The following is a 15,650-nucleotide window of genomic DNA, read 5'->3' on the forward strand; positions in this document are numbered from 1 at the left end:
CACAGAAAAATTTAATCTTTCAAATGTGCAAAATAAATAATTTCAGATCTTTAGCAAGTATTTCTGTATATAGCTTAGAAAGATAACTGGGAACATATTGTCATTTTCTACTGAAAACAACAATTAAATAGACTATATATAGTCTATACTACTTTAACATAATGTTAATAACCTTTTGACACTGGATGCCAAAATTCAACCAGCTTTCTGCAGTGGAAACAATTTAATCAGTGGTAGGATTTAAAATAATCCTCTTGCTAATGGTTTCAAAGAATACGTTGCAGGCAATGGAGAGTTAGGAGAAAATGGTATTTTTACTTTTGGAGTTACTATATCAACTCTCCCCTCCAACATGCACAACTTTCTGAAATACTATGTTATGCAAATCTGTTCCATTAAATTAGCAGTGTCCAACAGGAATTCAAAGATTGCCATGCTTGTCACTGTCGTCTTTCCATACTCGCCATATTATTCACACCCCCCACACTTAAAGACCTCCCCTCCTCCCCAAGCCAAGCACCACCTCCCCTCCCCCAACCACCCAGCTCTAACTGAAAGCTGGTGACCCTTGAGAGATGCCAGGGCCACCATGTGCATCTCCCACCAACAGCCATATGTCCTATTTGCCACATGTGGTGAGTTTGAATGTGTTGGACACCACTGCATTAAATCTTACAGTACATTCCATTTACTTCTGTGGAAAAGTGAGGTGTCTTTTTTTTGCAAGTATATACTTTGTAGTTTGGAAACTATGTTTGTCTGGAATCTTTCATAATAGTAAATGAAACATCCATTATTGTTCAAGAGCTTTTATTATAATTAGATTAATATTAAAGTTTTTTTATTCTATATTTTAATCTGATAATTAATTTACCCACAAACGATCTTACGATGCTTATAAATGAAGCTGCTCCCAGGATACAAACAACAAGCTAGTGTTTTTCCCAAAGTGTTTTTCTGTGATAAATCTGCCACATGTGGCTCTCCAGGTTCCATGCAACCTTTGTGTAAAGAATTACAGACTGGATGCTCTTAATATATGAGAAAAAAAGATGGAAGAAAAAAAGAGCAGATAAATGTAGAAAGAATGAAGAACAAGGTGCGGAAAAAAGATGCATAAACAGAAGGTGACTCTAATTAGGACAAAGATTAAAAATCAAAGTGGTGTTCTAACACTGAAAACCGGAGCATTGTCTCTTTGAGCAGAGTTGTGTGGAACACCAAGGTATAGTGGTGAGCTACATGCACATGTATCCCATTAGAATACTACATAGCACAATCATTTTTCCATTTCAACTAGTCTTAAGAACAAGTAACTCAACACGTATGAAATCCAAGTGCAATTCGGTGAAGTACATGAATGTATAAACTGGGAAGTAATAAATAGAAGGGAGGCAATTTAAACCTTTGTATATTCAAGTGCTGGGGGAGACAGATCACAGAATACTGCATAAAGATCTGGTGACCACATTTTTTAAAAGGGAGGTGAAAAAAACTGAGGAAGGTGCAGAAGAGAACCTCAAAAATGATGTGAGGACTAAAATAAATGCCTTATGTGGGAGATTTAAAAAACTCAATCTGTTTAGTAAATCAAAATGTAGATTGAGACATGACCAGATTACAGTGTCTAAGTGCCTTCTCCAGAAATAAATACTGAATACTAAAGGTCTCTTTAGTCTAAGACAAAAGTCTTCAACCAAGACTAGATGCCTTTCTTGAAGACTTACTTTAAATCCTAACCTGTATTTTCACTAATCAACAAGTGACTTGGCTCAGTGAAGGGATAACTGGGAGAAATCCAAAGCCCTATTATACACAGGTCAGACTAGAAGATTTAATGGTCCTTTTTGGCCTTAAACTCTACACATTTATAAACGACAAACGTATGGAGAAGGCAACATTCACAAAATATTTCACTGAAGCATAAGCCCTCCTAGACATTTCCTGCTATACTGATTATCAAGTATCCAGATACTGCACTAAGGGGAATATCAAAAGTGTTTAGGAGACAGTTACCTGCTCATTAAATTCTGAGGTGTACTTCAAACCAATTTTTGTTTTTTAAATGGGCAAGAGCTATATAGATTACAAAGTTTATATTAGCTGTTCGGGAGTGAAGAGGTTCACATGCCATTCTGCATTGTAAACTATAGACAACAGAGAATAAGAACACATCTTCAATCTAACATTTATTTCATCAGAAGGTTTTTTTTTCCGAACTGTAAATTACAATAACAAGTACTTGCCACATTTTGTGTTCAACTAAAGCATCATACCTAACCATACACAGCATAGGAGAGTTTAAAACAATCACAGTATTTAGTGCAATTTGAGAAAAGATCTTGGACCCTCTTGTTGGAAATAAATATTCAGTGACAAAAATTTCAGCCATTTTAGAGTTATCTATGTTGAAGGTCACGCATGCACCAGAGTGTAAAGAATCAGAGCTCTTCCTTGTAATATCCAAGTTTTGCCAGTGACATCTCTTTTCTCAGCTGCATAACTTCCCAAAACATCTGATCCACTGTACAAAACAGAAAAAGCTTAGAAAAGTTACTGAGACTACATCTCCATCCTTCTTTAGTCTGGGTTTTTAACTGAAATATGTAGGCTACTTCAAACAAACACTTTCACAAAGAGATATGATATCAATGATAATCACACTAATTTCAAAGTCCTATCCATCTCTTTTGCACAAAGGAATATGCAATGCATTTCATTTTTTAAGCATCCCTTTCAAAGACAGAACTCATCCCAATCAAGAGTGGGTTTTTTATTCACCTTATAATTACAAATATGAGACATGCTGTCAGCCTGAAAAAAAAAAGCATTTTTTTAAAGCTGGAAAAAAATGTAAGCATTTAAAATATAATCTGCTGGCAATACCTAATACAGAGGTCCTGCCACTATGTGCATTAAGGAAACCCTGACTCTCGACATAAAGGGCTTGAACTATTAATCCCCCTTCATCCTTGATTGCTGGTGTGTCTGTTGCCAGAAATGGATTTCTTTTTGGGCAATCTTTATGAACATTTTTAAAATAACATCTCACAGCAACCTTATTGACATCACTATACCCAACCAGATCATAAAAACGTGGAGGTTTGGCAGACACACTTATTTGCTAGTCACTTTACTGGATATTTTTGCCATGTTGTAGATTGTTGGTCCCAGGACATGAGAGAAACGCGGGTGGAGGAGAGTAAGGGAGAGAAGCTACTGAGCTTCACAAACTGCAGAAGAAAAGCTCTGTGTTATTCAAAAGCTTGTCTCTCACTTCTAACAGAATTTGTTCTAATAAAAGATAACATCCATAACACTAACTTTACTGGCTGATAGAGTTGAAGTTTTCCATATTAAAATATCTTCACTTTAAACATTGCTTTTAAAATCAAAAATTTCCATAAAAATCTCAGGGGGTGGGGCTGACTGCCTCCCCCCCCGTTATTTTTTTAACAAAAATTGTGGAACAAAAACTGAGTTACTTTTTCACTTTAATCAACTCTCCCATTTCTTTTGCCTTTCCTCTTGTTAAGTAGTAAAATAGGGGAAAAGGAAGGCAAAGAAGGAGAAAAGGAAAAGCAAAGTTTTGTGGATACTGAAAAAGTGTTCTGTTTCAGTGAAGACTCAACTACAACTTTTCATATTCCCCACCATCACACACTTTTCCAACCACTTCTACTGTAAATAGTAATCTATTTACACCAAAGATTCATGATTTTATGTATGAAATATATTAGCAAAACAGACTGTCTTTCTTCTGTTATATAGTCCCTAGCACAAGATGGTTCTGGTAAGTGACTAGGGCTCCTGTGCATTACAATAACAAATCATGAGTATAATGAATTACATGGTTAAGCAATTAAGATAACAATTAACCACCATTCTTACATCATACTTTTCCTTAGGAGCATAGTCATGGCTCTAAGCAAAAGGAAAACTATTGCTGAAATTAAAGCTAAAAAGCAACACAAAACGTTTTTCCCCACTGTTTCAGAAGTTCCTGAAGATTTCTAAGCCACAGCTATAACTAAAATAAAAGAGCACACCAATGCAAACAATCATACAATACAGCATATGGATGACCACTGTAAAAGCCTGTATTTCTCTAATTCATAGCATAAATTATCTAAGAAAATATTTGCATAATGTAACATGCCCAATTTATATTAAAAAAATCCTAGAAGTATGATATAGCTGAAACATAAAGCCAAACTACTGAGTTCAGAAAACTGTTTTAGACATTTACAATTCAGGTAAATAGGAAAATGTTTCCAATTGTTATCTATGACAAGTTTTGTCTACACTACAAAAATAACTTCGAAGTTGCTTACTTCAAAATACAACTCTGAAGTAAGCAACTTCGAAGCTGAGTGTCTACACACACCCTACTTCAAAGTTAAACTTCCTGGCAATGGAGTAAGGACTTCGAAGTTGGGAAAAGGTGTGTAGATTCTCTGCTGGCTACTTTGAAGCAGTGCCTAACTTTGTAGTTCCTAGTGTAGACGCACGCATAATCTCTCATTTGCAAACAGCGCTCGAACATTTAATCGTCACAGTTCAGTGGCAAGCATCATTATTACAATGGCTATGATCTGAAGAAGTGGGTCTGTCACACGAAACCTGACCCCCTAACAAATTAGTGTTAGTCTTTAAAGTGCTACTGGACTGCTTTTTTTGTTTTGTTAGTATATAGACTAGCACATCTTTCACTCTGTTACTATTCCACAAATAGGGGGAATAGGTCCCCATGCTGGAAGCCTGTTTACGCTGGTGCCTTACAGTACTGTAACTTGCTGCACTTGTGGGGTGAGGGTGGGGCTGTTTTCTTCAAACCCCTGAGTGAGAAAGCTACAGTGCAATAAAGTGGCAGTGTAGACAAGCCCCAAATAAGAAAAAAGACTTTGGGAGCGATTATAAACCTTGAGCTCCTGAAGTTCAGGAGGGGGAGGCAGAGACTGTAAAGGTGCACACCAGTGTGGAGTGTCTGAATACCTTAGGCCTACCTAGCCTTTAGATAAAACATGCACGTAGACTTGTCTTGAAAGTCCTTTTTCTTGTTATGTTTCATCCCCACAGTTAAGATGAAACAGCACCTTGTTTTGAACAAGCTATTTTGTGTGTCTTCATATTAGTCACAGCTCCCAAAGGGACAATCACTAGGGAGGATTGTGAGGAATCACAGCTGACATACAGGGCACTATACTCCAGGAACACGTGTGATGACAGGAAAATAATAGGATTCCATCCTGAGAGAGGTGATGGCAAGAGGCCTGTCATGTGATAGGGGATCAAAGGTGCAGACTGTCCTGAACTGCAACAATAATTTCATTTTTAATATTTCATTCTTCTATGAAAATGTCAAAATGCCTCAAACTTGTTAGCAAAATGTGACTGAGGTCAAAATTTTAAGTGAGCATAATCGATGATAAACTTACTATGGGATTTAGGAATTTCAACATCTGAAGTGTTTAAATGAACGCTATATGTCTAAGGCATTGGTCCCACAGTTTGTCTGCACCCTTTACCCCCCATGATCTATGCACCCTCACGAGCCAGTCCAGTACTGCAGCTGGGGTCGTGGCCAGGAGTGGGGCTGTGTTCAGAGCTGGAGTGTACAGCCAACAGAAGGTGCAGGATGGAGGTTGGGAGATGGATGTTTTGGCTGGACATGCAGCTGGGGCTTAAGTGGATGGAGTTGTCTGACATCCTCTCCAACCCTGTGAGGGTTGGCCCAGGCCCTGTCACATCCACTCAAATGTCCCTGTCTTTCCTTACAGGACACACCCCACAGTCTGGGAACCACTGTTGATGGGATAAGCACTAATTCAATCACAAATTACTATCTGGAAACCAGTCTTACTATATAAATTTATATTAAAACAGCTATTAAACTTTGCAAGGCTAGTGCACTTAAAAACTGAATGTCAAAGCATATTATGAACAGTAGTAAGTCTGTAAAATATTTCTTAGATTTTATAAATCTAAACTGTGGTCTGCAGGTCTTAACAGCCAGCCAGCCCTATGTATCCTTTTTACTGGAACTAACAGCACAGCTGAGCTACTTTCCTAATTACTAACACAGGTTGCTGCTACACTATCATTGTCCCATTGGAGGTGCCATGGTAATGAGGCAATTTGAAGCAAACTAATGAGGCACTAACATGCATATTCAGTGCCTCATTAGCATAGTGGCAGCCATGCAAACAAACCTCAAATTTCAGATTGACAGTGAACATTGGGGCAGCATCGAAATAAGTGCCCAGCTTCAACATTCCCTTAATCTGATCTAGTTCAGTGGAAGTAAGGGAACGTTGAAGTGGGGCGCTTATTTCGAAGCTGCCCCCATCTTCACTGTCAATCTGAAATTAGAGGTTTGTTCGTGTGGCTGCCATTATGCTAATGAGGCACTGAATATGCACGTCAGTGCCTCATTAGCCTGCTTCAAATTGCCTTATCATCATGGCACCTCCGACAGGACAATGGTAGTGTAGAAGCAGCCCTAGGGAGGAATTTGACTGGAGAGCTTTCTGTCCATAGCCCAATCCAGATAAGAATGAAGTCGACAGGTTGGGAGAAAACCTGAGAAAATGGCAGCAATATTATCTGTTCCCTTCTACTGGAGAACAGACCCATTGTTTTATCATCCCTATTGTAAACTGGAGGTCTAAGCAGGCTGCTTCATAATCTCCTGACAGCAGCAGCGAAAAGCATATTTTCCACCTGCATTTGGCTAAGAGATCGCAATCTTCTTCTCTTGCACCTTCTTACACCCTAAACTCAGACCAATCATTGTTCACGTCAATCCAGTATGGAAAAACCTAGTGTAGTGACAAGTGTACCGCTATCAGCACGCAGCAAGGCTGACAGCCACAATGGGCCTCGGCTCTGCGCCCCAGAAGGGGTGGATCCAATAGCAGAAGGTGTGGTGCCGAGGGCAGTCTGCCCTTAGCAGCCCTTGGATCATGGTGCTGTGTTCCTCCTCACCCAAAGAGCTGCATGGAGTAGTGCTGCTGTGGCACTTCAAAGGGGCCTGAAGCACTAATCACTACTGCTGCTACTTCACCTTTGAAATGTCAGGCCCCAGGACAGCTGCTCCCTTTGCCTTCCCTCCCTTCCTGAGGTTATTTGGTATCTGTTAGGTTATAACGCACCACTTAGCTGGATATTGACATCTGGACCAAACGAGAGTTCTCTACTTACCATCCTGCTGCTTTACAAGTCCTTGTTGGATATATCGAATGTATGTAAAGAAGTTACACACAGAAGTGATCTAAACCAACGGGAAAAAATGGTTATTCTCATGTTTTACATATCTGTATGGGAAGAGTGAGCTCAGAATGAATCAAAGTAAAACCAGATTCTTACCCTGTATCGGCAAAAAGGAGAAATATAGTAATAGCTGCTTGAGTCCCCTAATTTGATTCTATGCTTGCATGATTTACTTTGTCCACTGAGAGCACATTTCCTATAAAATATAAAATTTGCTTAATTTGTTTCAAATGGCATTTCAGGAACTTAATCACTTGTAGGTTTTAAGACTTAAGATGCTATGTCAGCTCCTTAAAATATATAGTTAATAGTTACTTGATTTCCCCTTCTACCCTCTTGATTTGTACTTTGCAATTACTATTCAGTTGCAATCTATTTTAGTTTACAATGAATATTCTATTTTTATATGCATGCCTCACTAAATATTATTAATTTTAACATTTTCTTTAAGACCCTTAAGGCAGTAGCTGAGCAAAACTGATTGTTCTTAGCCATATATTTTGTAGTACCTGGTTTTGTTAAGTAGCAGGTGCATGTCCACACTGGCATATGAAGTCGACAGAGTGCGCCTCTATTATGGGGGGCAGCTTTGGCTTTGTCAGCAATGCACTGTGGGTACCTATTCCCCAGTTCCTGGTGCCCTGTTTTTTATGGGTTTTTGTTCTGTCAATGGGTGGTTCTCCTCCCCCTCCCTTTGGAAAGCAAGAGCAAAAGGTGTTTTCACACCTCTTTTCATATCTGTGGAGATGCCATTGCAAGGATAGCATAGAACTTGCACAGCTTCAAGCTGCTGTGACAAGTATGAGTACCTCATGCATTGTGCTGCAGTATGTAAAGAGCCTAAGTAGCCATCAGAGCGATGAAGACTCTGAAGACAAAGATATACACATATGTGAAACACTGGAGAGGAGGCATGGGGAGATGCTGGCTGCATTCGATGCTTTGTACACAGTGGAGCTCTGGTTCTGGTGCCATGAAACAAACTCAGACTGGTGGGACTGCATTGTTCCGCAGCTATGGCATGGAGAGCAGCGACTAAAAAATTTCCACATGCATAAGGCCACTTTCATGGAACTTTGCAAATTGCTTTCCCTCACCCTGAAGCACTGTGATACCAAAATGAGACCTGCTCTGACAGTTCAGAAGTGAGTGGCAATGGCTCTGCGGAAGCTTGTAATGCCAGACAGCAGTGGGCAATCAATTCAGAGTGGACAAATCTACAACAGTGGCTATTGTCATCCAGGTATCCAAGGCCATCAACAGTCTTCTCCTACAAAAGACAGCGACTGAGAAATGTGCAGGACAGAGGACTATTTTGCCCTGATGGGGTTCCCTAATTGTGGTGGGGTGACAACCCTATCTTGGCACCAGACCACCTTGCCACAGAGTGCATAAATTGCAAGGGGTACTTCTCAATGGTGTTGCAGGAGTTGGTGGATCACAAGGGTCATTTCACTAACATCAATGTGGGATGGTCAGGAAAGGCACATGATGCGTGCACCTTTAGCAACTCTGGTCTGCTCAGAAAGCTGCAGAATGGAACTCTCTTCCCGGACCAGAAAATCACCATTGGAGATGCCAATAGCAATCCTGGATGATCCAGCTTACTCCTTGCTCCCTTGACTCATGAAGCCATACAAAGGCAGCCTGGACTGCAGTACAGAGTAGTTCAACTATTGGCTGAGCATGTGCAGGATAGTAGTAGAATGTGCATTTGGTCATTTAGAAGCCAGATTCAAGAGCCTCCTGACTCAGTCAGACCTCAGCAAAAGGAACATTCCTCTCATGATGGCAGCACGCTGTGCGCGCCATAAGTTATGTGAGCACAAGAGGGAAAATTCATGCCAGGATGGAGGGCTAAGGCAGATCACCGGAGCAGTCTGACAACAGGGCAATAAGGAGACCAGAGTGAGGCACACTGCTAATTGAGGCGGCTTTGAAAGATCAGCTTTATGAATGACATAACAGCAACATGACAGTCCTGCCCGTTGCTCTTAAGGAGGTGCCCCCGTCTCATGTGTGCTCATCTGTAAATCTTGGAAACACCGCCTCACACATACAACATATGTAATAAACACACTGTTTTGGAAGCATCATTTTTATTCAGGGAACAGTAAAGGAGTTCATGGCAGGAGCTTCTGGGGTGGTTAAACAAGGGCAAGAGGCATTTTACCATCACAGGTGGGAGGATGTCAGCCTTGTCTCAGAATCATCCCTGAGAATGGAAGGCAAGGCTGTCCTTGACTCTACCCATCCCACTCTCACCCCGCATTCTGGGGTTCCGACATGGGGAGGTTAGGATGGCATGTGATTCACCACTGGCCGCAGTGGGGCTCTGTGCTCCTGTATCAGGCACTTCAGGAGCTCTGTTTGTTCCACCAGCAACTTCAACAGCTCCTCCTGAGTCTGGACTTCATGCTGTTGGAGCGCTTTCCTCTCCTAACCATCTGGTCTCTTCTCCTCCAGTGGGGTTCTCCTCCACGCATTTAATTGTTCCCGTCTATGCAGGCAGCTTCCATGTGCTCTATGAACCTATCTCCACATACTTGTTTTCTCCACTGGATCTTTACTAGTCTAACAGCCAAAGGTGGGAGGTCAATGAACCACTGCTACGCACACTGCAACAAAACATAAGTGGAGGCCAGACATTAAGGAGATAAGTTACCTAATTTACAGTAAACATAACACAAATTAATTTCATGAAAGTACCTCTGTGGAACACAACACAGGTGCGTCCTGTGCAAGGACAAATTATGGCTTTTAAGCATCCTCTGCGCAGCAGGTACTAAACAGAGATCTTAAGGTACCTGCTTGACTCCGTTCACTTCCAGTCATGGTAGGTGACAGATTGGGACATGCTTTCAAGCCTGTGATTGGAAAAGCAGTTTCTGCAGCTGTGCACACTACAAGTAGGTGTGATTGGGGGCTTATGGGGCAGTCACTGCATGCTCCTCCTCCTCCCTACTTTGCTGGGGCACTGAGTCTTTCCCTTCCCCCAGGGACCCAAGGAAAGAAACGGCAGGAAGGGGGCAGGCATGGCAGTGTGGCTTGTGCTAACAGGGTTGTGTCTCTCTCTCAGTCACTGCATGCTTCTACTCCCCACTCTGCTGGAACAGTGAGTTTCCTTTCCTCCGGGAACCTGGAGAAGGGAGTGGAGGGAGGTGGCCCAGTCATGACAGAGCAGCTTGTGTTATCATAATAGCTTAATGCTCCCTCCCCTGCTTGCTCTAAGCTGCAAAAGAGATACTAGCTTCCTGAGAATAACAAATATTGACAAGGAACGGATGCTGACAGAATGTGGGCAGATGGCTGGTCAGTATGCTCTGTGGTGCAATGACTCGAGATTACTCACTAGCAGCTTGGTGTAGAAAGGTGTCCTAACCAGGATGTAAAATCCAGTTTAATTGTTTAACTGGTAAAATGGTAGGCACAGTGCCTACAAGAGATCACACCCAATTGCTTTAACCCACTTGTAGAATGATTACGAATGAGAACTCACCAGAGATGCCCTCCCTGCAATCAGGGTCTGGCTGTGAAACATCCTGGGAGAAGGGATCGGATCCAAAGTTAAAGAAGTTTCTGGCTGTCAGTGAGATCAGCTGCTCCATTCACCTGCTGACCAGTGTCATCTTCCTCTTCTACCTTGTGCTCTCTGCTGTTGCCAGAGGCTACCTGGGGAATCTTTTGGGAGGTATCCACAGACTCTTTGGACACAGTGGTTGGTCCACTACCTAGAATCCCATGCAGATTCTCACTGAAGTGGTTTGTTTGCACTGATGACCCAGAACATCCATTTGCTTCCTTAGCCTTCTGGTATGCCTGGTGTATATTTTTCCACCAAGCTTTGTGAGATCTTGGTGTAGATGTCTGTGTTTACTTTGTTGCTATGAAGTTTTGCTAACTTCATCCCTTCACACAGCAATGAAGTCCTAAATCTCCCGCATGCTCCAGGCTGGAGCTCATCTGCCACCCTGAGAATTCATGGCCATTAAGTGCTCATGAGGTGTGCTACCTGCTCCGCTCACCACACTAGCCAAACAGGAAATGAAATTCAAACTTTCGCAGGCCATTGCCTGCACACCTGGAGAGCAGTGGAGCTCAAAGTGATGGCCAGAACAGTCACATTAGAGCACTATAGGACACCACCTGGAGGCCAAGAATGTTAAATTTCACAATGCTCCATCTGCAATACCCAACGGTTGATCATGCAAGGTAGAATTTGGTGTTACTCCTCATGAAAAGCAGGAGTACAGAAGTCAACCTTAAGAATCCTTAAAGTTAGTGGAACAGACCCTGTAGCATGGACTGATTGCTTAGAAAAATCAGCCGAAGTCACCTAATTTCAACCTAATCTTCTAGTGTAGACCAAGTGCTAGGTATTTGTCCAACAGAGCTTTTCATCTGCAGAACATGCTGTTATATTTAGAGTTGTAATCAATTATTTTTATATCAGCTAAAGAATTAAGCTTAATGGTACATTTTTGCCCTAAAGCACTTGTATTTTAGGTTGTCATACTAATCAAGCCTGAAACATTTGCTTAAGATGTATTTTTATAAGATGAATTTTACAAAATGTTATATAAACTTCAGCATAAAAGTATTCAATACTAAACAGAGGCAGAGACAACATTTTGGGCAACCTTACAGAAAACTAGGGCAAAGTGACAAGGTCCACATTTCTCCCCACTGTGTGTATCTGAGTATAACCATGCTAACAAATATAATGTTTTCAGTCCCAGAGGAAGGATCATGTTAGCTACAAGTGATCTACCTAAACAAGTAAGGGAAGGTACTAAGTTAAAATTGTTTTTTTTCTACATTCCTCTTCAGCAGAAAAGGGGTGGTTTAAAATATGAAATAATTCATCTTCAGCTTTATCTGATGGAACTAAAATATAAAGTGTGTAATAAAACAGAATTCCATATGAAACATTTTTTCTGAGACTAACTGTGAGATAGAAAACTGAACTTTTTTTGAGGAAAAATAAATGAGGGCAGGCAGGAATCATCTTTTTGTTCTGTTTGCAAAATAACATTACTTTAGGATTGTGTGTCGTAGTCCAGAGACGTGCAAAGTGAGGGGCAGGCCCCCGTTCATTGAAAATGTTGAATTATATTACTGTTTTATGTACATGAATTCACATTTATATACCAATGTAATACAGTTATTACATGCTACAGACTTATTTTCTTATATGTGCCCACAGGGTTTTTTTTCCATAAGAACATAACCAAAATTTCCATAACTTTGCAATACATTAGACAGGCTGGGGACCCCTTGATAACTGCAGAGATGAAAAGTGGGGCCTGATGTAAAATCTTTGCTCACCCCGTCCTAATCCATGATTAAGGCTTCTGGGTACTTTGGTAATACTACTTATAATAATAATAATAATAATAATAATCATCATCATCATGCTTGTAAAACACGAGCAAAATAACACTGCAGAAAAAGCCTAGAGAGGATTTTCATAACTTTATGGTATTTTAATAAAGTAAAGCAAATACGGAAGAGCAATATTTCAGTCATTAAAATGATCCTGTCATTGACTTGAGGGCTTCAATTTTCTGTGCTGCTCTTTTATGTTATAAAGCAACATTTATATTTAAACAAAAATAAATCCTCTAAAGATCTTTCTTGAAATGTGTTTGATCTAACATCAGATAGGTAAGTTACATGCAGCAAATTAAATGCAAGAGTATATGAATGTGGACACTATCTGAGGGGACGCTAGCCATTGAAAAGCTTCATGAAAGAAGGGTACGAAGAAATAGAGCGTGAGTGCAGAACAGAATGAGTAATGTCCCATGGAAAGAGTGGGAGGGAGCTGAGACAAGGACAGAGAGGCTCTCGTCATTCAGAGGATGCTGACTCCTGATGTGTCCCAACCAGGGCTGCAATAAGCAGTATGTGTCCTGTACCACATGGCACTTAAGTTACTACATCAGAAATCAACCTGGTGTAGTGGAACTCAATTATTTGTGCACTTGCCTTATAAATCGTAGTAGTGATACATTTATGGTTAAGGGAATAAACTGATATTTAAGAATACGGAAACCTTTTAATGATTTGGGGTTTTACACATATGGTTATAATTAGTACTATTACTATAGTACTTAGGATCCTTAATTATGGATCAGGACACCATTACATTAAATCTTACATGAAACAACAAAAAGATGATACCTGCCCTCATTTATTTTGCCCTTAACAAAGTTGAGCAGAGCATTCTAATGTCTAGATGCAGCGGCCATAAACAAAAGGTTAAAAGACATGACCCTAGGAAAATGGGTGTAATGGTGATTACAACAATTCCATCAAATAAAGAACCATTCAAATGCCAGATGAAAAATACTTTGACACTCATAACTAAAATATTTGGCTTAACATACTTTGGTCCCCCACATTCAACTGCAGAAGCTTTCACAAATCGAACAGGTTGCAGGCCAACTGGTTCAATGCTCAGGGTGTTGTTTTCAACAGCCTCTAGAACAGCTGAAGCTAGCTACAAAAAGACAGCAAAAAATAATAATAATAATTAGAAGTAGTGTGGCATTATTCATTGCTCTGAAATAAGTATGGGGTTTATATTAATTAAAGCAAATTCTAAACATGCAAATTCAACTCCCCGGATGAGTAAATTTAACTGCAGATGGATTACAAATTTGCTCTATGTCAACGTAAATAAAACCCAAAAGGTTCTCATTCCCAGGCTTCTCTACAAATAACCCTGAACTTCGAGCTGTGAGATATCATCATGGGAGAGGGGGAAGAAACAAAAAAATCCCAAGCACATAAGCAATGACTAATAGAGACATCAATTCAGCTAAAATCAAATATGCTTTTGAGCAAGACGTGTTTCAGTCCAAGTATTTGGACACTCAGTCATTTTTAAGTCAATTATTTAAAATATTTTCAGGAAGAAATAAAACTGATTTATAGAATATGTACAAACAACAGATCACTATTAATGTTGCCAAAGTAGGCTTTGTTATATTGGAGATATGCTACCTAAGCTGGATGTGAGTTAGCCCACATGATGTTTAAATAGTGTTAACAGCTCTATTTGGCTAATACAGTCCATTAAAGGATTATTCTTCAATGGTTTCCACTAAACTCCTAATTGTATTATTAAAACTACTTGGTATATGTACCAAGGTTATTTGCTACCACAGAGTTATTCTACTTTGGATATTTTACAAACCAACACACAGAACAGAGTCAGGGATGTAAGATCCCATTTACAGACTGGGGGGTGGCTGGGAAGACTGCTACAGCCGAGCCAGGCTGAAGCAGCCCCCCCGCCACGGTCAGAGGCACGTTAGGGACTGGGGCTGCTCCAGCCTGGCTGAAGCATTCCCACCACCTGTGGCACAGCTGCTGGTGGGGGGGCATTCCAGCATGGCAGCAGCAGCCCCAGTCCCAGCATGCCGTGGGCGAGGGCACTCGTGCCTGGCCAGAGCTGCTCCTCTCCACATCAGAGGGGCTGCTCCAGTTAACTGTGTAACCGGTTAACCTTAACATCCTTAAACGGAATATTAAACTAGCTGAAATAGAATTCTCCTTGTTTGCCCCTCCACAAGAAAAAGAGAGAGTAGTTGACACCATAGTTACAAAGAAAAGAATTTATATAACACATCAGCTGTTCAAGTCAGTGTGGTTTTCAAATCAAATGAGCACAGCACATACACAACTTAGTTACCATTTAAGTTTACATATTCAGTTAATGTACATATTTTCAAAGGAAAATAAAAGTACTATGTACAACGTTATTTATGCACAGACAAGTAGTACTGCTGCATTCTGGCCTTTTCAAGCAACATGTGAGATTATGGTAGCAACTAACAGAATGAGAGGGCTACAGGGGGAAAACAAGAAAATGTCCTAGTTACATAAATTGCAGACACAAATACAAGCTACTACATCATACAGATAAAACATTGTATTCAAAGAAGTCAACGTATTGCAAACGAATCAATATCCAAATATATAGCCAGATTGTGTGCCAATAGCCAATTGAAAGAGCAATGGATAAATTATGATAGAGTGACACACCAATCAAGTGGAGCCATGCGACTGTTGCATTGAGAAGAATTTAGCAGTTGGCTAGGAGAACCTGTCATTGTTTACCTTCTTCAAACAAATCAATCTCTGTAGCCTTAAAAGATTCAATCTTGCTTCTGTATTTTGGGAACATCCAAGAACAAATTTCTTTTACTCTTAGGATTGAATCAACTGTATCCAGTAAGTGTTGTGTACACGTGGTAGAGGGATGCTCACAAGGAAGGAAAGACCCAGAGCCAGTTGTGTTATACCCAACATATCTTAGGGCATTCTTAGGGCTGCTTTGAACAATACGAGTATGTAGTGAGCTCTCA

The 15,650-nt window shown here is 40.5% G+C and overlaps 1 protein-coding gene across 3 annotated transcripts in view; it reads right to left on the minus strand.

Moving 5' to 3' along the window:
* Positions 1–793: 793 nt before the first annotated feature.
* Positions 794–15,650, minus strand: part of RAB3IP (RAB3A interacting protein) — a 51,467-nt gene continuing 36,610 nt past the window's right edge. The window contains exons 8-11 of one of the 3 annotated variants that reach the window (XM_075012919.1): positions 13,665–13,777; positions 7,369–7,468; positions 7,204–7,273; positions 794–2,524 (exon numbers count right to left, since the gene is read on the minus strand). In XM_075012919.1, coding sequence (XP_074869020.1) covers positions 2,442–2,524; positions 7,204–7,273; positions 7,369–7,468; positions 13,665–13,777 — 366 coding nt within the window. In that variant the 3' untranslated portion in view covers positions 794–2,441. Of the gene's footprint in view, positions 2,525–7,203; positions 7,274–7,368; positions 7,469–8,482; positions 9,891–13,664; positions 13,778–15,650 lie in introns of those variants that run through there. The other 2 variants (XM_075012938.1, XM_075012928.1) reach the window with 2 other exon arrangements.

This window comes from Carettochelys insculpta, chromosome 1 (genome assembly GCF_033958435.1).
Source record: "Carettochelys insculpta isolate YL-2023 chromosome 1, ASM3395843v1, whole genome shotgun sequence".
Taxonomy (NCBI): domain Eukaryota; kingdom Metazoa; phylum Chordata; order Testudines; family Carettochelyidae; genus Carettochelys; species Carettochelys insculpta.